Raw genomic sequence first — 21,703 nt, 5'->3', positions numbered from 1 at the left:
TCAGCAAAGCATTTGAAAATAAATTTGAATGGAGTTGAGTCATACGTGTTTTTCTAATAAAATGACTGTCAAAGAAAATCCAAGGCTGGTACAAGTCAATCGCCGAGGTGAATGCTGTTAGGGTTATCGTATGTTTCAAAAGTCCTGTCGTCATTTGGAACTAAAGAAGTGGAAGAATCAATGGTGCCAGTAGTTAGGATTTTAACATATGAATTTTATGTAACTATGCCAAGAGATTGACTGAAAATCAACATGAAAAATGTTTTGAAATCCATAACTATTTACAATTTAAAATCTGCACGTAAACAGCTTCATTCTTTTCAGAAATTGAGGTGACTGAACGAGTCAATCCCATCAGTATATGGCCGCCACTTGTACTAAAGAATTGCTCCTTGCGTTAATCGAGACATGTCAGTGGCTCATTGGTAGTGTACATAACTGGAAGTAAATGGTTGAATGGTTGACTTTTGATACTTGTAGAATAAGCTGTGCAATTTTTGTTTATAGTATAGCAATACTATATACATATTTGAGATGAACCTGAATTTATGAACACTTTCGACTGAAAAGTTTGTAAACTAAATTTTGTCAACGGTGATATTTTCTCCTGTTACTTCCAAACATGTGGAGGATGGACTTATTCGCTATTTTTAGTTAAGAAGTTAATTTGTTCTATACACACACACACACACACAAATTACTAGTTGCATTTTCCATCATTGTTACTGTCATTATCCTTATTATTTATTTTGTAAAGTATATGTACCAACCAGCAAGTACTTTACATATGAAGGTTAAAATTGTTCAATAATATTAGTAATGTAACAATAAAAAGTATAGCAAGATAAATTAACTTCGAGAACTATTTCCACTTGGAAGAAAACATCAATTTAGTCAATTTAAATTAATTTAATAAAACATTTAGTTCTGAAATGAAAATTGCATACAACTAATGTTGTAGAGTATTACTGTTTTGTTCGTCCCTCTTCGCTTCAACACAGTGTACTAATTTTAACAAAACCATACAAACACAAGATAAAATTAAAAGTCCAATGTACCATTCTACGAACAACGTAACTAATTCGTTATTATAATCAGTTTGTAAGCTAAATTCATGAACCGAGACACAGATTAGTACAAGATTTTCGATGAATGTTCCACAAGACACTACAAAAAATGTTTGAAGATTAAGATGAATATTAATATAGGCCAAGAATGATATGAGTGCTGATCCAAATAATATTTCTTTTTTTCTCATTGCTTCCTCAGATAGTAATGCATCAGAATCAGACAACAAGTAAAAGAAAGTTGCTGACACGTGGTAAAGCATGATGTAAAATACAGCACCCTTAAATACAGCTGAGGACAAAAGTAAAACACTTATACGAGCACCTGAAACAAAAATTGCATTATTATATATAATATGAATGTTTGAAAAATATCTGCCTTAATCATTCTACATTAGCTACAATCAGGTACATATGTAGAAATTTAGTTAATGGGAGGGGGTCTAAATTCAACGCGATGTTAATTATTTAAGATCTGTAAATTCATCCCTAAAATTAGACTAAAAGGCGTGGATGGATAAGTATAGAGAAATGGTTCCAGATGAATCTTGGGATGACAAGTAGGTGGTATGTAGGTGAACCTCAATTCTCATTGGTTCGTGAGAAATGGCGCAAAATCGGAAAAGTGGGATTAATTTGTTTCTCAAGAATGCCTTGACCGATTTTGTTCAAACTTGGATATATGTATAGGTATATACGAAGGCTTTGTCTCAAAAAAAGCTCTGCTCAACCATTTTTCCTCTCAAAAAATTCGATTCAATATTTCGAGCCCCCTTTGACATATGATGATCTGCGAGAATAATTATGAAAAAAAGTAATTTTAGATGTCGCTTTAGTCCTACAATCACATATATTTTTCGAAAATTGTATCACGGGTACGTGGTCATTATTAGCCAAAACCAACCATACTACACTTACAAGGAGGCAATTGCAAAACCAACAGCTATTGATGTAACTTTAGTATATTTGCTAAGTGAATGAATTAGAAATCACACCTGAAAAATACCAAACTCCCTGAGGCCCCATTCAATGGCCTGTGGTGTCCCCATCTCCAGTTTGAGATAAAGTGAAACTGTTGATATTGGTGTTTATTTCATATGAATCAGTCGGACTGAATATGAAAATGAGGATAAAATTTCGATTAGACCCCCGTAAATATCCTATTTAAGGATACCTGGAGTTTCAATGTCAGTGTTCGTATATAAAAAGGTCAATCAATAAAAGTGAAATAGCTTCAGCTGGAAAGAGAATAACCATCAACAACGTAATGCAACCTTCGTTGTAGTGTCTCTCATAGGTTATGAGTGGAGGAGTTGGGGATAAGAAGTAGAGTAGTGGAAGTCTGCATTACACTGATCGAATAAAAGGTACATCTCATCCAAGAAATAGAAGAAAATATAATGCAAACGGCATGCAAAATAAGTTAAATGTAAGAAGTACAAGTATTTCAATGTGTGAAACAAATAAGGATGAAAGGACCATTGTACTTCAGTCCTTGTCACTGTTTTCATTTATGATTACACAAATGTTGTCGTGAATGAATATTTTGCTCAATTTTTGTGCTCGTTTTGAGATACTCAACAAATGTCTTTCATAACTTAGGTAATAAATAATTTCTGCAACATGGGAGCAAGAGCAATCTGTTCCCAATCCATTTGCACAGTCTCAACGGTACCTTTTCACACTTTTGTAACTTTCTGTATTTGGTTTTACATGAAGCATTTGTATGTCTTGCTTTGGGAAGGTGGTGAATGCACTGTCGTTTTAAATATCTTGTCGTTGTCTTTAACATACTGTATCTTAATATTAAATCATTCATCCAACATTTCAGCCAAATAACATATTGTTTGTTTATATTGGAAGGATCCATAAAACAATCCTTTCAAATATTTTTGGGTCATACGAGGAAAATCCTCAAGATCCTTTGAAGAAATAGATGTAAACGGAAGTTCTCTTGTTCGCAATTTCTTCTGTTCAACAAAGGCTGCAAAGGCGTTGTCGTTACCTGAAGTTTTCGCCATTTCATGATTGCGGTGATTGTGGAGTAGTTTTCACCTGGTGTCACACGTATGGAGAATTTATTGCGTAGTGAACCAGCAATTCTATAATAATAGCTATCATTTCATTGGTCAAATATTTCATCCAACAGATGATACTTTTCTTTAAGCATTCCATGTGTAGATTCAACTACGTAACGAATTCTTTTAACAAATATGTATCATTTGCGTCTGCAGTGGACAATCTTGATTTTTGCCTTTAAATGCAGGCATAGGAACTTCATACCCTTTGCCCTCAATAAGGCTTACAGGGTCTACATTTTAATCCATTGACTACTAATTTACTAGTATAAAACGTACAATTCTAATGTAGATGGAGGTTTTTGCCCTCCCCCTCCCCAAGAAAAATCGCAACAGACGCTTCTGGCTGTCAGTATTCGTTTTTTCACGACAAATTCACACAACCACAAAGATTCATTGTTTCTTGTTTCTTTTAAAGTGATAAGGGTGTTCCTTCCCAAATAAGTTATTAAATATCAACAGTTTCACTATATCCCAACTAGGGATGGGGATGCCACAGGCCATCAAATAGAGTCTCAGTCAATTTGGCACTTAGGGTGATTTCTCATTTATTCACTTAGCAAATATGCTAAAGCTACATCAATAGCCGTTCGATTTGCAATTGCCTCTTTGTAAGTGTGGTATGGTTGATTTTGGCTAATTTTGATCATGGCGTACCCCTGATACAATTTTGGAAAAACTATATGTGATTATAGCATTAAAGCGACATCTAATATTACTTTTTTCATAATTGTGCTCACAGATCATCATGCGAGCAAAAGGGGCTCAAAATATTGAGTTGAATTTTTTGAGACGGGGGAATGATCGGGGAGAGCAATTAATTTTTTCAGACAAAGCCTTTGTATACACCTATACATATATTCAAGTTTGAACAAAATCGATCATGCCATTCTTGAGAAACAAATTAATCCCACTTATCCGATTTTGCGCCATTTCTCATGAACCAATCAGAGTTGATGTTTGAAACGTGAGGGATTAATGTATCTTGGGGTTACCTACATACCACCTAGTTGTCTTCCCAAGATTCGTCTGGGGCCATTTCACTATACTTATCCACCCGTGCCCTTTAAACAAAAGAAGAAATTTCAGGGGGTACAGATCATTAAGACCCAACACTGGTTACGTCCTTAGCCTAAATGAAACTGAACAGGCAGTAGGGAGAGTAATATAATCACACACACAATATAAATATTTTTATCATTTTACATATAAAAATACCTTAGATATAAATTGTACTTGTTAACTGAAAGTTTATTTTGCTTTATTTTATTTTTATTTATTTACAGTGTTCATTTCAGTTTTGCCTCTCAGCTCATACAGTTTCCAGTACGAAAATAATTTTAAAAAATGAAGGTGCAAGAGAATATAAGTAGCATAAAGTACAAAACAAAGTGCGGTAACCATTAAGTTATTCAAGCTATAGAAATTTATTCAAAACAAATATCATAGCGATTAAATATCAAATAGTGATTACGAATTTAACAGTTTGTAATACAACAAACTTCAGTGTATTACGTTACAAACTATTAATCCCTTATTATATCATGCTAAGAAAGGTCTAAAATTTTTGTTCCAAATTCGAAGGAATAAGAGCATCATCGAGACATTTCACTTGTAAATATTAATCAGTTAGATTTTACTTCTTAGGTCTAATATATGCATATTGAATTTCAACATATCGTTATTTAAGTGGTGCTATAATATCTCATATCAATATTTACTCTAATTGCTCAACTATAAATTTCAATCATAAAGCCCGGAGAACTGACTCGCTGAACCAGAAACCTGACCATTACTCGGAATATATTTGAATATTATAGAGATAATATTGCATCTCTCTCAGACAGCTTATAGCCAAAATGATCATTTCGATCTATACAAGGGATAAACTATATGAGGGGCTTGGTAGCGATGTTTTTCCCCCTACCAGTAGACCGTAATGTTGGAATATTCTGCATATAGGCCTATATATATAAGGCATTCCGTATCAATGTGTAAAGTTCCGTATTTCTAACTACTCGGAAACATACCAAACACTTATGTCAGTCAGTCACATAGGTTGTAAGGAATCATAATCTCAATCTCAAAGGCCCCCAAACTAATGATTAGAAACTTTTATACAGCTTGTCCTCACTAGTAACTGACGAGGAAGGTCCATAAACCGCGAGAGTTGAATTTTGATGAAAATTAGTGACAAGATTCAGTTCAAGTTGTTAAGTAACGTAGTAATAGTCACTCGATGCGCAAATGCTTCGTTGAGCTGCTACACCGACGCCATCTTGAAATCCTGTAGGCAATGTCCAAGAATACCCTTTTAGCACAAAAATGAAAAAGCTTTCGATATATCTGACTTCAGTATTGTAAACCAAGGTAAATCATCTATATGCGAGAGTACTTCCAGTGCATGACCGCCGTCTTGAAAGACGCCATATTGAATCGTCGTCAAATATGATAAATGGCAAGGGGATCATGTGGGGTATCAAATAGCACTGTAATTTACTCCTGAATTCATTTCCGTAACCAAAATTTAGATATCTGTTTTCACTTCAGAGTTAAGAGCCCTCTTACCCACAGGAACATATAAAAACTGTGCGAGTTAAACTTATGTCATGAAACACGGTCGTGCGAGCACTTGCACGATTTTAACTAATGCAGTAGTTAATGCAGTACAATAGCAACTATACCAATCAGATCTTGAGATAGTAAGAGAAATCGTTAATTAAATTGAAATTTCTGTAGTGAAAAATGGAATAGGAGCACTGTAACAAATTATACCTATTTCAAAATCGCTATATATATGAGTCTGTGTGTGTTGCGATTATGCATAGCATTTAAATGCTGTAATATAAGTTAGGTGGAACGGCACATATGGTTTTAAAGAATCTGTCTTGAAGTTATTAGAAAATTAATAGAAAAAAATATTAGAAAAATAATATAAACTATTGCACATAAGCAAATATTAACCTACTAACCTTTTGCTCTTCAATTGTGATGATGGAGATCCAAAACGTAGTGATTAGCACACAGCCTCATGGAGCAGTGCAAACACTTAACAAATGCACTTTCGTCATAATCTTCATGACCACAGACACTATTTTCTACTAGTCTTCAGAACATTTGTAAATGAACCAACTATTGCTCCTGTTACGTACTCACATTTCTGCCATGCATATGCAAGCATATCCTTTAGGACTGGCGCACAAAATTGATGATACACAACAGAATGGATTTTTTTAATGAAAATTCTGCCATATAACTTGTACACTTAACGAGTGAACACCTGCTACAATCATTTATTTATCACAGTTTTGATATGAAAACTAGTCTTGCCCTTATTATAAGCAAGTGTTTTATCGTTAAAGGTGGAAAGATGCAGATATTTAATTATTTTATATTGAAGGGAAAAGGAAGAAAGAGGCTTGTTTTATGGATTGCAACTTGGAATTGAATCTTGTAATAATCTTTACTGCCACATATTTTTAGCAGTTGTGCATGCATTCTCTTATCACTAATAGCAGAACAGACACAAGAAAAGTGAATTCTAAGTTTCCAGGTGTATCTTCTAAGAATTGGCTGTGAACTGATAATTTAAATCTCCTTCATTGTACAATGTGGCAGCAATAAATCGATCGTATTTAGAGAAACTGTCAATAAATACATTAAAGTATTTTAACTTCATAATATGCACGGTAAATTATAGGTCGTCAAATATGAGTATTGGAAAGGAACGCAATATTCTGCAACAATGATGGTCTTTGCGTAAGGTTTCTAGATTGGAGAATAAAACTTAACACACTATAATAGAAAACATAAAATTGCCTGAAAGAGATTTTTGGTTTGATACAATTCAACGTCCCACATGCCTGCTACGCTAAAGGAGACGTGGACCTACTGATTATAGTGGAATCCGAACCATTTTGGTCGTTCAACTAATATGTACCAGTTTATATAATTTTTCTAATATATATCCGAACAATCCCTTTGGTATTCTCTGCTTGTCAGTACTATTAGGCATGTGTTTCATCGACCAACAGTCTATTCCATCGCACTTTGAAATAGGTATAACTTGTAGCATGCTGATATTTCATTTTTCACTACAGAAATTTCAATTTAATTAACGATTTCTCTTACTAGTCTCAAGATCTGATTGGTATAGTTGCTATTGTACTGCATTAACTACTGCATTAGTTAAAATCGTGCAAGTGCTCGCACGACCGTGTTTCATGACATAAGTTTAACTCGCACAGTTTTTATATGTTCCTGTGGGTAAGAGGGCTCTTAACTCTGAAGTGAAAACAGATATCTAAATTTTGGTTACGGAAATGAACTCAGGAGTAAATTACAGTGCTATTTGATACCCCACATGACCCCCTTGCTATTTATCATATTTGACGACGATTCAATATGGCGTCTTTCAAGACGGCGGTCATGCACTGGAAGTACTCTAGCATATAGATGATTTACCTTGGTTTACAATACTGAAGTCAGATATATCGAAAGCTTTTTCATTTTTGTGCTAAAAGGGTATTCTTGGACATTGCCTACAGGATTTCAAGATGGCGTCGGTGTAGCAGCTCAACGAAGCATTTGCGCATTGAGTGACTATTACTACGTTACTTAGCAACTCGAACTGAATCTTGTCACAAATTTTCATCAAAATTCAACTCTCACGGTTTATGGACCTTAATCGTGAGTGTAATTTGGAGTTGCCGATTTTATTAGTTACTGAGCGGCGATATCTTGAAAGTGACCATTTCGGTGTATGTACTCGTTTGGGTCTTTCGTGTAAAGCTAGCTTGCTGAGCGTTTGGTCTGCTCTGTTTGAATTGGAATTTTGCTGCATGTGCACGCAATGATCCAACAACACTTCCTTAGACTTACCCCAAACCTACCTCAAATGATTCTCAAATTTTCTCCCGGAAAACATTGTTACATGTAAGAGAAGCGAATTTTAATTGTTTTCTACTATGAAGCATGGGAAACTTTTAAGAACAGCGGAGCCTGTGCCGTCCTCAGGATACTTTCGAGGAGAGTATATATAACTTAAATAGAGAATACTAGATGTATCGTTGCGATATTAATTTCAGTGATATGTCACTTGGGTAGGACTTGGGATCTTGGCAACAGTGAAAAATTTCACTTTTCGGAGCACTATTCAGGTAGTGGAAGAAATCACTAAGTTATTCCCAATTTACAGGGAGGGGAGGGTCGGTACACTTTATATGTCACTTCATTTTCCTCGAGGTAGGGCTGTTTTCAGGTTTGGCGTTGATATACATATATTAGTTCACTTATGGTGAGGAGTGTTAGAGTCTGTAAAATCTGTTGCTCTTTTGTCGTATGAATGGTATTAAATGTATCCATGGGAATTGGAGGGGATATAATCTAAACGATGTCTTTTGGATGTTTTAGGTACCGAGCGAAAGCGGAGATATAGTATGTGTATAATAATAAGAGTTGCAAAAACTAAAAAAATTCGATTATCACAGGGATATGAAGATAATTTATATTGGAAAGTTCGTGATACGAACGGCGTGATTTCTTGGTCACCCTGTATAAGGTGTAAAGTTTCTAAGATATTTGCAGTAAAGATACGTATTTCAATAAAATAATCCAATTTTAAATGCCAATGATGATTGTAATGATGGTCCTAAATTCCTGGACATCCTGTATAATATTTATGTTGCATAATATTGGTCACGATATGTAGTTCACAGTGAAAAAAGAAAAAAACAATATTGAGGAATCATAGAATCATAGGTTAGTTATCCTTATAAACATCAGTTGTCTTTTAAATGCGGAAATGCAAATTCAGCATTCTTTCATTCAGTTGCAGAATAAATAAATCAGCTTTTTGTAAAACAGAGATGAAATGTTTGTAACGCAATGAAAGGTATTTTTATCTGTCTGAATGCTTGTCTTCGTATTTCCTCTTCCTAGGTGTGTGCTTTAATATTTTTCCAAAGTAAAAAGTTAGGGAATGATTAAAATGTTTTTATGCTATCTAATGTTCTTTGCCAATTGAGTTAAATAATTTACATGAGTTTATGTTCTATTCTTGATCTTCTTTTCATACTGTCATTTGAAAGAAGAGGAATGTTTAAAAGACGAGATATTTCGGATCCTATCGTGTATCTTGCGTTCTGCCTTTGCTATTACATACAGTTTTTTTTACGATTACATGTCTTCGCTCGTATAGAAAAAAATAGCTATTTATCCTTGTGCTGAGTGTTCATAATATGGTTTAATTCTGTCTACAGAAATCTCCTGTATGGGTTGACGATATGAGTCAGTAAATCTGACCCTATAAAGGTTTAAATTGACTCTTTCGATAATTTCTAGAGGTCCGACGAATGTAGACGAGAAACGTTCTGGTATTCCAATCCGACGATTGGAGAAAAAACAAGTACCTTCTTACCCTTATCAAAATTAGTCTGTTTATGTTTAAGATCATAATATTTCTTCTGTTTGTTATAACTTGTAGTTAGATTGTCCTGTACAATTCCACGTATCTTATTCAGGTGTTCTTTATCGCAGAATAACGTCGGAGTGGATGTTAGTGCAATATCAGAAATGGTCTGTTAGGTTCGTGTCCGTGCATAAGGAAAAAACTAGAATATTTAGTTCCATCCTGTACGAATGTATTAATCACAAAAGTTATGTATGAAATTAATTTTGACCAATGATTTTGATTTTCCTGTACAAAAAATTAAGAGCGTTCTGTATGATTGTGTGGAATGTTTCCACTACACCTAGAGTTTTGTGATCATATGCTGGACAAAATTTAGATTCAAAGTTGTAGAACTTTGCTAGGTTCTGCAATCTCTTAGCGTTACGCACAGGGTGTCTATCCAAATACAGGTACGAAAAAGCTCCGTATTTAAGAATAATTTCATATATAAGAAATTGTTCAATTTTTTCGGCTGTGATGTCTACAATTTTGGTCACACAAAATCATGTGGCCATTTCAATAGCTACTAGTATGTGTTTGAATTTTTCTTCTCCGACCGGCAGCCATCCAATTGAATCGTACTGCCAGCCAGTAGCAATAGGAGCAGGTGGATGATGGAGCAATTGGCCCGCCGACTTGGCTGGTAACTTCTTGAGTTTTAGGCAAAGATTACATGTCCTTATTCTGTTTGCTATGTAAGCTTTCATGTTAGGAAAATAATATTTTCTGAGTGCCGACTGGTATGTCTTAGTATATCCAAAATAAGGTGTCATTGGGTTGTTATGAATCGCATGAAACCATTTCCTTAGCAACGATTTTGATATACAAAGTAAATATAGCAATCCTAATTGAGGATGTATCTGAGTTCTATATAATAGTCCGTTTTTAAGAGAAAAATATTTCGCCGCACGGAGTGTAGACAATTTATTAGGTTCTTTATTTTCCAAAACAGTAATGAAGGGTCCTTGCTTTGTTCCTCCGATAAATTGGGTCAATTTGGTCAATTTGAAAGGTGTGCTCCAATGAGTGAGAAGCAAAGACTATAGCGTCATCTGTGTCCGAGAAGTTATCAACTTCTTGATTTTCGTCTCGCTGTATGTCTTGCTTTCTTCTAAGCGACTAAAAATATCTGCAGGATGCCGTTGACTTTTAATGGTGAATTTCAAAATTATAATCAGCTAAGAATATCTTATAGCGAGTAAACTTTCCGACTTTGTCTGGCTGGGTGTTGAGCGAAGCCAAGCATTTAGCGTCTATAAATAACTTAAACGTTCTATTCAGTAAGAAATATCGAAATTTTCGAAGGACATATATCAATGCATATAGTTCTTTCTGCCATGTTGAGGCCTTACGTTCGCTTTTGGTTAAACGACGACTACAGTGGGAAACAACACGTTCCTAATTAGTTTTAGTGTTATAACATGCGAAAATTCCACCTGCTGAGGTTGAGGGTGCTCAGTTGTCCAGTTCATCATGCTAAGTTGTCCATTTAAATTTTTGAATTCTTGTCCGAAAGAATTTGAAATAGTTCCACTTAATCAGTAAATTTTTTTATATAGGTTCGCAAATAAGAGCAGAGTCCTAGAGAACTCTTCAAGGTCCGTTGAGAGGTAGGTTCCTTAAAATTTTGTATTTTATTGGCAATTTTGGGTGAAATTTTGATCTCCTTGCCACTAACTGTGAATCCTAAGACATATAATTCTGAGTATAAAAAGTGGGTCTTATTCGAGCTTGCTCTAAAATCTCGTTTTCTTAGTTTTTGAAGAGCAATTCCAAGTCCGATAGTTGTTGTTTCCAATTTTTGCTTCCTAAGACGAGGTCATCTGCAAACGCAGTGATACGAGGTGGTAAACCCTCTAAAAGCATGCGTACTGCTATACTTAGAGCGGCTGCTGAAGTAGAGTGACCTATGACGCAGCGTTGAAATTTATTTGCGGTCTTACTGCCAAAGAAATGGGAGGTGACCTCTGATGGAAAGAGGCTCTTTTACCTATCCTTATCTTGTGTACACAACCACGAAAGTAGCATATGTCTGTTGGTGTATATCAAAAGACAACCCTGTATCTAAAAAGTAGATCATGTACAGCTTTTTTCTGTTCCTTCGTTAAATCTGGGTTTATGTCCAATAATTTAATATCAAAAAGTGATTTGGTCTTGTGCAGCCTTTCCTGAATTTCCTATTCAGTTCTATAGAATGTGTCATCATTTTGCTCGTCTGTTCGGTAATCGCAATGTATCTGTACTTCTTGAACGTTCTCTTCAACATATACGATTGGTGTTTTTTACTAGTGTTACTGGCCTATTAGTTGGATTTGATATTAATAGTGTGAAATTATTCTTAGGTACTTTAGTAGGCAAAGTCTCTAGACCGTACTTGTCCAATAAATTCTCTAATGGAGAGATAATAAAATACTCTGTATCCATTTTCCAATTCTTGACATTAATGGGTGAAAAGAAATGCGACCTGGCTGGTATAGTAACCTTTTGAGTAGTAAATACATCAGCCGATGTATACTGTTTTATTGTATGAATTGCGCTTGCAGATAACTTTTCTTAAGCGTCAACTTCAATTTGATACGGCAGTGACCGTGGTTTTTATATACTGATAATGTATTATTTTGCAAATCAATTTTGGCCTGTAACCGATTTAGAATGTCTTCTCCAAATAAAGGCAAAAAGTCTCCGTGCTCTAAAATTCGAAAATAATGAGAGAAAGTTGAGCCAATTCTGAATATAATTAAAGCTATATAACGCCAATTTACGATGGAATTCTCAATTCCTCGTAGATTGGTGTTAAAAGGAATCAATTTTGTGTTAGGAGACATGCAAGACCTGGGCCATAGGCTCAACCAGCTACCTGTGTCAATGATTACGGGATACTTTTCTTTGTTAATTGTTATATTAATTAACAATTTATATTCTTGATTTAACAATTTAGTGTGTTCTCTTTTGCCGGTGACTGGAGCCACAGTATAAAGTGATGTCAGTAACCGTTTATTAGGGCTAGTACTTGCGACTTTTTGTTGCTCCTTTACTTCCTGATTTTCGGCCCTCAGAATATGTTCTTGAAATGATTTGTCCTGGGGCCCCTCTAGGCGTTTCCCTGCTTATTATTCTTATAATATGTGGTGGAAGAATGACCTTTTTTATAGCACGTGCCGCAAACTGTGAGTGTTTGTGGCCTAGGAGTACTATTATTATTTTTATTATTATTTTTAGAATTGTTTTTCTTTCCATTTTCTGCTGCTTTTGATGGCCATTACTTGTATTTCTTGAGCTGTATTTATTACGGCCGCCCCTAGGATTTGGGACGTACGTATGTAACCATGTTTTGTTAATCATTATTTGAGTAAGAGGATCATGGCCTGTATGGATCCTTTTGGATACAACCCTAAAATTAAAGAAAGGACTGAAGATTTGGAAAAACAAAATTAAAAACAAAGATTTGCGTTTATTATTTTGTTAAACATGCCGTAACAAAAATAGCTTGGTAGTAGTAGTTCGAGGGGAGAGGATGTATTTCTTCGATGATCTAGAAACAATAAATACTCTAAAACCAACATTTCCCAATAAAAACATTATTTGGAGATGAATGATCGCCATTATTCTAAAAGTATTTCAATATTGGCATAAGACTAACAAGGCTCAGTTGCATTTTAATATGATTTTCTGCAAAGTAACTATCATACAGGCTGGAGAAGGTGAGCCTTAGGTAAAACTTAGAAACTATATTTTATAAGAAATTTTAGATCTTTCAAAGTAGTACAGTTTATTGTATATTTAGAGTCAGCTGTTTTTGAAAATTATCCAAAAATAGAATGAAGGTCTCTCTTCGTCTGCTATTTTTCTTATACCGATTTGTAGTGACCTTACTACAAGTTGAATCAGTGGGGAGTTTTAGTTTGTTAATGAGGAAGACAATTACAACAATCCCTCCATAAAGAAAGAAATCATTATTAGTTACGCCCACGTACACCATAATTGTAAATTCGAAATCTATTGGTCTTGTGCTCTCTGTGATCCTTTTTTTCCCTTCTTTTTGGAAACAATCAATACACAAAATGTTTAGCTAAGAGAATATGCACTAGGTGTGGAACAAGTAAATATACACCTGAGTTCGGCTTTCCTACATCGATTAGTATGGAAAAATGGTAATTATTCGTAAATGAGACAAAGTCATAGTTTTGTAGAGATAGGAAATAGAAGTCTGAAATATATTAGTAAGAGGGCAGAAATTGTAATTCATAGTGTAGACAAATGGCGACAATATAAGAGAAATACGAAAGAATTTATGAAACAAAGAAAAACATCATAGGAGATTCGAAGTGGGGGACACAGATATCGGTTGTACTAAAGACATCAATTGCAATGTACTCAGAGCGAAATGATCGTGTTCAAAGGGACTCTCTTATTGAAAAATGACAAAGCACCCAATTTTCCTGAAGAAATAGAACTATTGTTTTAAAAAATGGAAGTATTGGTGTAGAGAACAAAAGTTTCTTCTCTACATTAAATGCTTGGTGAGTGAAATACACAAACGAGAAAATTAAAAAGTACTTCCAATGAATGGTCGCAGAATGACAATCCAACAGTAGGGAGTCTTTCAATTTTTATGGTGCATTAAATAATTTTGTAGAGAGCTGTTTGAAATTAACTATTGTCATAAAATAAATAAAAGCAAAAAATTATACTAAAGCCAAGGCAACCACAGCAACCAATACATAAAACATTTACAGTCACACCATTACCTTAGTGAAAATGAAATTCTAACACCTGTGCATATTCAAATTTGTTGATTGTGTCATGTAGGACATCGGATGTGAAGGATCCTGTATTACAAACTGCTGAGAATGATTTTCGTAGAAGCACAACATAGGTGACCTGTAAGCTGAATAAATCCGTGAATGTCTGGAGATCGTTTTTTTTTTTTTTTCGGATCAGTCGCAAAAAGTACTGGGACTAAATCTACTGTAGATTCACTGACACTGGAAAATCTATGTCGTTCTGTCGTTTGTTTATAGTACAAGCTACTACCTGTGTGACATTTCTGTGTTCAATTTTGTTCATGGATAAGGGGAACTTCGGAAAGAATTAAACCAGAAACCTTCACAACACTCACTTTTGAGCACAGAAATTTCCCTGATATGATTGTATCACATCATGAACACCATTTTAGAATTATCATGTCAGCTGGTATTCTTGATGATTGCCTTAGCTGGACCTGCAGCCTATCCCAAATATGTTCTGTATTAGTGCTCCAATAGCTCATTTAGGAGGGCAGATGACGGATACTTTGAAAATTGCGATATCGGACCACATCAGTTTTTGATATCGGCCTAACCTTTAAACGATTAAAAAAATTGACCCATTACTGATGTCGATGTCGGATCAATATTGCTGCTAGATGTTAATTGATCTTAATGTAAGATGCGGATCAATATCTCTGCTAGACGCCGATCAATGTTAATTCCAGATGTGGATCGGTATTGCGCCTCGGTGTAATGGTGATTAATCGGAAAACGATATCGCTTATGCGACAAACACCATCATGTGAACCCGATTGTGAACATACATTTATTACGACTAGTATCCACTAATCAAGTGAAACAACGAATACTTTCGGAATATTGCACATTAGAAAATACTAATTGTATATACTATAAGTATACTATATACTGGTAATATTCAGCTCGCAAGTTCATTATCCCATGATTTCCAAACCCTGTAACTCTAAATTATTTATTGTTGGGTATGAGTTGATGCAGTGTTTTGTCTCGTTTTAACTTGTAGAATTTCGAGCTTTTCCCTCCTAGCTCTTCAGAGACACCGTGTATACGTTACTGTATATTAAAGAATCTGAAACTGATCTCCATACCTTTTTTTTCGATTTAACTCGAGACATGTAAAAATTTCGCTTTAAAAATTTAACTTCCTTGGTTCACTTTCAATCTTTCATGTACTGCAATGATTTAGTTATATGAGAATGTTTATCAAGGAATAGCAAGAATTCTGTGTTTGAACTTAAATAGTGAGTAAACTATTGTTACGCCTTATAACATCCAAGCTCGGAAAAGTTGTTAACAAATAGCTAGTGAAATACATTTTAGGAAATTGTTTCTTACAATTAAGGTAACATGAAAATTATATATCGAAAGATACCTGCAGCAGTTGTAGCATGAAGCCACGTAAAAACAGATGCTGGGAAATGGGATAGTCTCCAATATTGAGGGAACTTGGCTCCAGGAATGCCTCTACATGCATTGATAGATAACATAAAAACACTGGACACAATCATAGATACATACAAATAATTACCTGAAATGGAAATTTAAAAAGGAACTTGACTAATACAGCTAACTAAATAGACACTAATATTGTAAGTGGCAATGTCACTAAACAGAAATTACTCTCAAAATTAACAACGTTTGTTTTAATCTAACGTAAGTGATATGAAAATTAGCTGTAGCAAATTAAATTATTTCACATGCACTAAGTATCAGAAGGACGGAACAATAAATAAATATTGCTGTAGAAAAAGTAGTTTCTGGGTTGCCAGGGTCTAGAACTAAGACATTTAAAGATGCGAGTTCCTCGATTTTAAATGTTTTATAACTCGAAACAATGGCTGACAAATAGCATAAATATACTTCACATACACATTTACAAAGAAAACGCCATAGATTATCTATGTTCTACTGTTGAACTATTTTCGTAGATCTTATTCTAATTGCAGTGATAGAAGTTCTTATAGTACTCATATATTTCTTCATGAACAAGTGACTAACTCTGCGTTTCTTATAACGTAGTTTCACGTTCAATACGCAAAGCTTCGGATAAAATTCCAAGAATAACACTTAAAGAAGAGAAAGTAAAGGTAGGTTTAACTTAGAAACTATCGAAGTGAGAGAAAACCATTTTTGCTCTGTTTACAGAGAAAACTTTTTAACATCAAGAAATTGAACATCATATAATGAAACTTGTTAAAATTACTGTCCACGCTTAAAAATGTAAAGTTAGAACTTGTCATAGAAGACAAACTTAACAGCATTTCTCAGTATCACTTAACATCCTTTATAGTCGCCCATAGAATAGAAGACAGGAAATTTCATGTAATACCTTGCAAAATTTGTACTTGGATACAAGCGTTGTAGTGTGAAAGAACTTATATTTCAATGACGTGGAAGATACTAGGACTGCATTCAGATGTTATTTCATATCTGACTACCTAATTATTTCTTGTTTATAGATGAAGGATTAAGTTTTTTAATTCAGCAAAAATGTAATACTTCACACAGACTCTAATGTTTCAAGTTACATAAATTAAAGTTTTCATCGTTCTGATGAGTACGTAAATTAACATTTCTTACCATGTTTAAGAGATTCTTGACATAGTATCAACATTGTCATTTCGAATTTCCTGAAGTTCGACATTCAGGTTCACCAACTGTAGATGTTAGATGTTTTTGGACAACTTCGATCTATTTTACTTAACTGATGTGACTTGATATTAATTCTATCATTTATGTTACTACAGTACAGGGTGGCCCATACGGCAGTTAGCAAAGCATGTTGTTCTGCAGTGAGTCTTCTATGCATTACTCATGGACCAAGATCAACTAACCAACATTACCAACAACAGAGCTAACAAACAATAATTTCACCTCGCACCAAAGTCTCATCAGTGATCGTGTCAACTTAATTCCGGTTACTTCTGCACTAGTCAAGTAGCTACAGCGAAAGTCAAACCAGAGTCTAATGACTGCTAGTGTCAACAGGTTTATGATAAAATACCTTTCAAGCAATATTTACAACTCTTGTATGCCTTTATTTGACTCTCACGTCACTATTTATATGGATCGTGAACAGCCTGTTAACAGCCTGATAAATTATAATTAATTTCCAGATATTACGAATATTTCTCATTTTCTGTAGTTTCGCTTATATTGTTATTCTGTGAAGATTGCTAAATACTAAACTGTAAATTCACATTCAAACTGTAGGTTGTCAATACTCAGCCTACCTAAATCTTAGATTGGTTCATCACAGAATTTGCGAGAGATAAAATAAAGTTAAAGAAGTGGATATAAAACTGATAATTAATCATTAGGAAGTTTTCATTTCATTAACTGTTTCCTCTATAATGAGTATGAAAATCTGTGCTTAAGATACGAGGCAGGATCGAACATTTTCGAAAAAGATAATATTAAAAAGCGTTATACTGTGTTTCTCTGATAGCTTAAAGTCAACTTAGAAATCCTCGCCTTTCTAAGCCTTACATAAGTATAAATGAATCAAATAGCAAGTCATTTGAACTAAAGTATGGCTGACGTAATACAGAGAGCCCTTTTAACATAAAGCATCGGAATGCAGCCCACATGCTTTTCATGTTTTCTTGTCCGGACGTTTTACGTAGCTATCTGATAGAATAAAATAAGCTTTGCGTTTGTCTCAATAATCCAAATTAGATTTTGGAAACAACTCTGATTTAATCTATTTAATTCAGATACTTGGTATTTTGTACTAAAGTGAGTTTTAAATGATTTACATACAAAATTTAAATATTCACAAATTACAGTTTATATTATTTTAATTTTGGTACTACATTCTACCGCTTCTAATTTGTGTCCTTATTGAAATAAAATAATGTTAAAAAGTTATATATTACAATGAACAATTCATTGTTCATATAATAATGTAATAGAATCATTATAAATGGAAAAATTAATCGTAAAGGAATATACTGTATGTAATATATGATTCTTGTGTACTGTTTATACATTTCTAGCGTTTACACACACACACAGGAAAAGAAACTTCACCATAAACACTGTACAGTTATCTAACTAAACGTTGTTACGTTATAAGATTATCATTTCCTGAATCGTAGGTCATAATATTGGTAGAATTTTGTAATAATTTTATAGAACACATTTAAATTTACTCGCAATCCATTTTTCTGTTTATTTACTATCGTATTTTAAAGAAAACAGTGCACAATGTTTCAAATGTTTCAATTTTTCAATGTTCCTGATATTCTATTTTTCAATTTTAGTGTGTTTGTCCAACAATTTTGTAGTCTTTATAAGAAAAGGAAAATCTTCTCTTGATTAAGGAAACCTTCATGAAATATAAAGTTTATTTGTATCTTTTTTAGCTAAATAATGGTATAAAGGATTTAATATGGAAGGTATTCCTCGTATTTTAAAGCGCAGCCGTGTTAAACCATAACACTCTGGTAATCAGAATGAGTTTTGCTGTGTTAAAAGTTTGATGTCATAAATAAGCTAATACGTGGTGAAACTGTTGAAAATTAGGAAAAAGGAAGGTAGAGCATTTTCATTCGGTAATGGAAGTGTAAAATTCTTTTGAACTTGATAACAAGTCTCACTATATTGAGTATGAGAGCTAACGTGGTCAGATTTCGGAATAGAAATTATCACGTTGACTCGATGTGGAGATTTAGTGAGGTCACAAGCACATATAGTATGAATGTCTCGCAAATCGTGACCAGATATAAAGCTCTGGTAGCTTAGCTATCGAGTAGCACACAAGAAAGAAACCAAACGTGCTCTTTCTTAACAAAAAGAAAAGTCTCCATTCACACGTATACTTTACGCGAATACAGTGTTATACGAGGGTCACTACGAAAGTTTTGAGATGTGAAATAACTTACATACCTAAAATCAATTTAACACTTACATTTTCTCGAAGTATTCACGATTACACTGTACACACTTTTGCATCCTCGAAAACCACTTTTGGAAGCAGTGTTGCCAGTTTTTTCTTCAAGTGTTGAAAGTTCATTCTCGTAAGCCACTACAGCTTCTTCAGGGCTGTAAAATCTCTTCCCACACATGCGATCTTTGATCCTGGGGAACAGAAAAAAATCTCACGGGGCCAGGTCAGGGCTATACGGCGGATGAGTCATAAGTTTGACCTCCGTAGATTCTAAAAACTGAATTGTGATGTTGGCCGTGTGTGCGGACGCGTTGTCATGATGAAGAAGAATCCCACGCAATCCAGTTCTTGGACGCCGTTCCCGAAGCTTCTGGAACACTTTTGTTAGGCAAACAGTGGTGTACCACTGAGCAGTAACAGTCCTTTGTTCTTCAAGTGGAACAGTTGCAACATGGCCAGATTTGGAGAAGAAAGTTGCGACCATCTTCTTCCCCAGACTTCGCGGTCGCTTCACTTTCGTGAGTGGATTTTCGTCTGGAAAGATCCAAACTGTAGACTGGCGTTTATTTTCAGGGTCAAATTGATAGATCCAAGTCTCATCACCAGTAACAATGTCAGAGACGCGTCGAGAATTGCCTCTATCAAATCTTGCAAGCATTCCTTCACACCATTCCACACGCATGCGCTTCTGCTGTTCAGTCAAAGTATGAGGCACCCAACGAGATGAAACCTTCCTGAGCCGAAGATGATCATGAGGAAATTTTGTTACTGCTGGCGATCCAATGTTCACTGTAGATTCAATGTCCTTGAAAGTTGTTCGAGGATTTTCTCGAATCATTTGTTCCACAGCGGCAATGTTTTCATCTGACACAGCTGTTGCCGGACGCCCAGCTCTCTCTTCATCCTTAAGCGACGTCCGGCCTCTTTTGAATTCACCAAACTACCGAAAAATTGTAGCACGGGAAGGAGCAAGGTCCCCAAATGCCTCTTCAAACGGTCAAGGCTTTGTGTCTCGTTCAAACCACTTTTGAAATTGTAAAGGATCATTGCCCGAAAATGTTCCCTTTCGAGCTCCATTCTGGACAGCCGAATACTGCTCACATCAACAAGCAGTGTTGCCAACAAGTTAATACAAAAAGTCCCTAAATAGGAGATGAAATGACTCCAATTTTGGGTGAAAAGTCGCTAAAAAATTTTTTTGTGGAATTTTCCCTCTTTCATATATATATATATATATATATATATATATATATATATATATATATATATATATATATATATATATATATATATATGTGTGTGTATGTATAAGATACGTGATCAATTCAAACCAAAGTACTATCTACGCTACAAAAACATATATGAAAGACATATATAACTAATAATAATTATTTCACGTTTATACATTTTTAACTTTATGATCAATTTTGCTTCAGCGAAATCAAAAATGAGTTTAGAAAAACGAACAAAATTAAAGGTTCACTTCTACTCTCGCTTCTACAGATAATCTGTTTGCTATCGGCAATGTATTATTTGTGCCTCTAAAGGAAGCTCTGTAAACTAAAGGTCATTAAAAGCTGGGATTGGTCCCCATGAGGAGGTTAGAGATAACAGCAATCAAATAGATAAATGTTATGCACTTTCCCAGCTCGTCAACACCTGCACTGATTCAAAATAAACATATATCTGAACTGATTCGAGCTAATAGTGCTTATTTTAGGACAAGTTGTTCGCAGCACAAAAGTCGCTAGATTTGTAGGTAAGTCGCCAAATCGTCATTCCAAAATCATCAAAAAAGTCGCTAATCGGAAAAATTATTTTTTGTCGCTATCCTGGAAAGCGAATCCCCCAGATTTAGCGACTTTTCCCCCAAATTGGCAACACTGTCAACAAACAAGTAAAGGCGATACGGCCACGCCGATAAGCGAGGCGAGTTGAAACTTGCTTCGCTTCTTCTTTCTGGATACTACTACCGAACGCATTTGTTGGAATTCAAATACTGTGCCACAACAATGCGTCTCTCAAAACTTTCGTAGTGACCCTCGTATCAGGATATTATTAAAAATGAAAGGCGTTATTTCAATTTGTGGTAAATTTTAATGGCCACACTTTGGTTGTGTGCACAGAAAGTTTGAACAACTATTGTCCTTAATATTCAGATTTTTATTTTAAAAGAACTGAATGTCATTGAAATTTTTTTGAAAAGTGATTGAAAAAGTGAAAAAGTATATTGTTGCATAAAGTACGCAAATATTTCACGATTCGATTTCTTAGATTCAATTTTGAACAATAAATACAGAATAAAAATTTCGCAGTTGCACTTTGGTCCAGGCCCGTGCTGGCCCACCGGGACATGTCCCGGTGCGCCCTCCGAAACATCACATTATATATAAAGGTACATTTTTTAGTAATAAATTCTGACAGTTATT

The 21,703-nt window shown here is 34.7% G+C and overlaps 1 protein-coding gene across 1 annotated transcript in view; it reads right to left on the bottom strand.

The window, feature by feature from the left end:
* Positions 1-913: 913 nt before the first annotated feature.
* The window catches only part of LOC145662090 (uncharacterized), a 175,807-nt gene continuing 155,017 nt past the window's right edge, over positions 914-21,703 (bottom strand). Inside the window, exons 4-5 of the mRNA XM_081727429.1 lie at positions 15,756-15,911; positions 914-1,392 (exon numbers count right to left, since the gene is read on the bottom strand). Of these exons, the coding sequence (XP_081583555.1) occupies positions 950-1,392; positions 15,756-15,911 (599 nt within the window). The 3' untranslated portion in view covers positions 914-949. The remainder of the gene's footprint in view (positions 1,393-15,755; positions 15,912-21,703) is intronic.

This window comes from Thermobia domestica, chromosome 10 (genome assembly GCF_964235325.1).
Source record: "Thermobia domestica chromosome 10, izTheDome1.hap1.1, whole genome shotgun sequence".
Lineage (NCBI taxonomy): Eukaryota > Metazoa > Arthropoda > Insecta > Zygentoma > Lepismatidae > Thermobia > Thermobia domestica.
The sequence above is the reverse complement of the archived record's forward strand: the minus strand, read 5'-3'. Positions and strand labels throughout refer to the sequence as shown.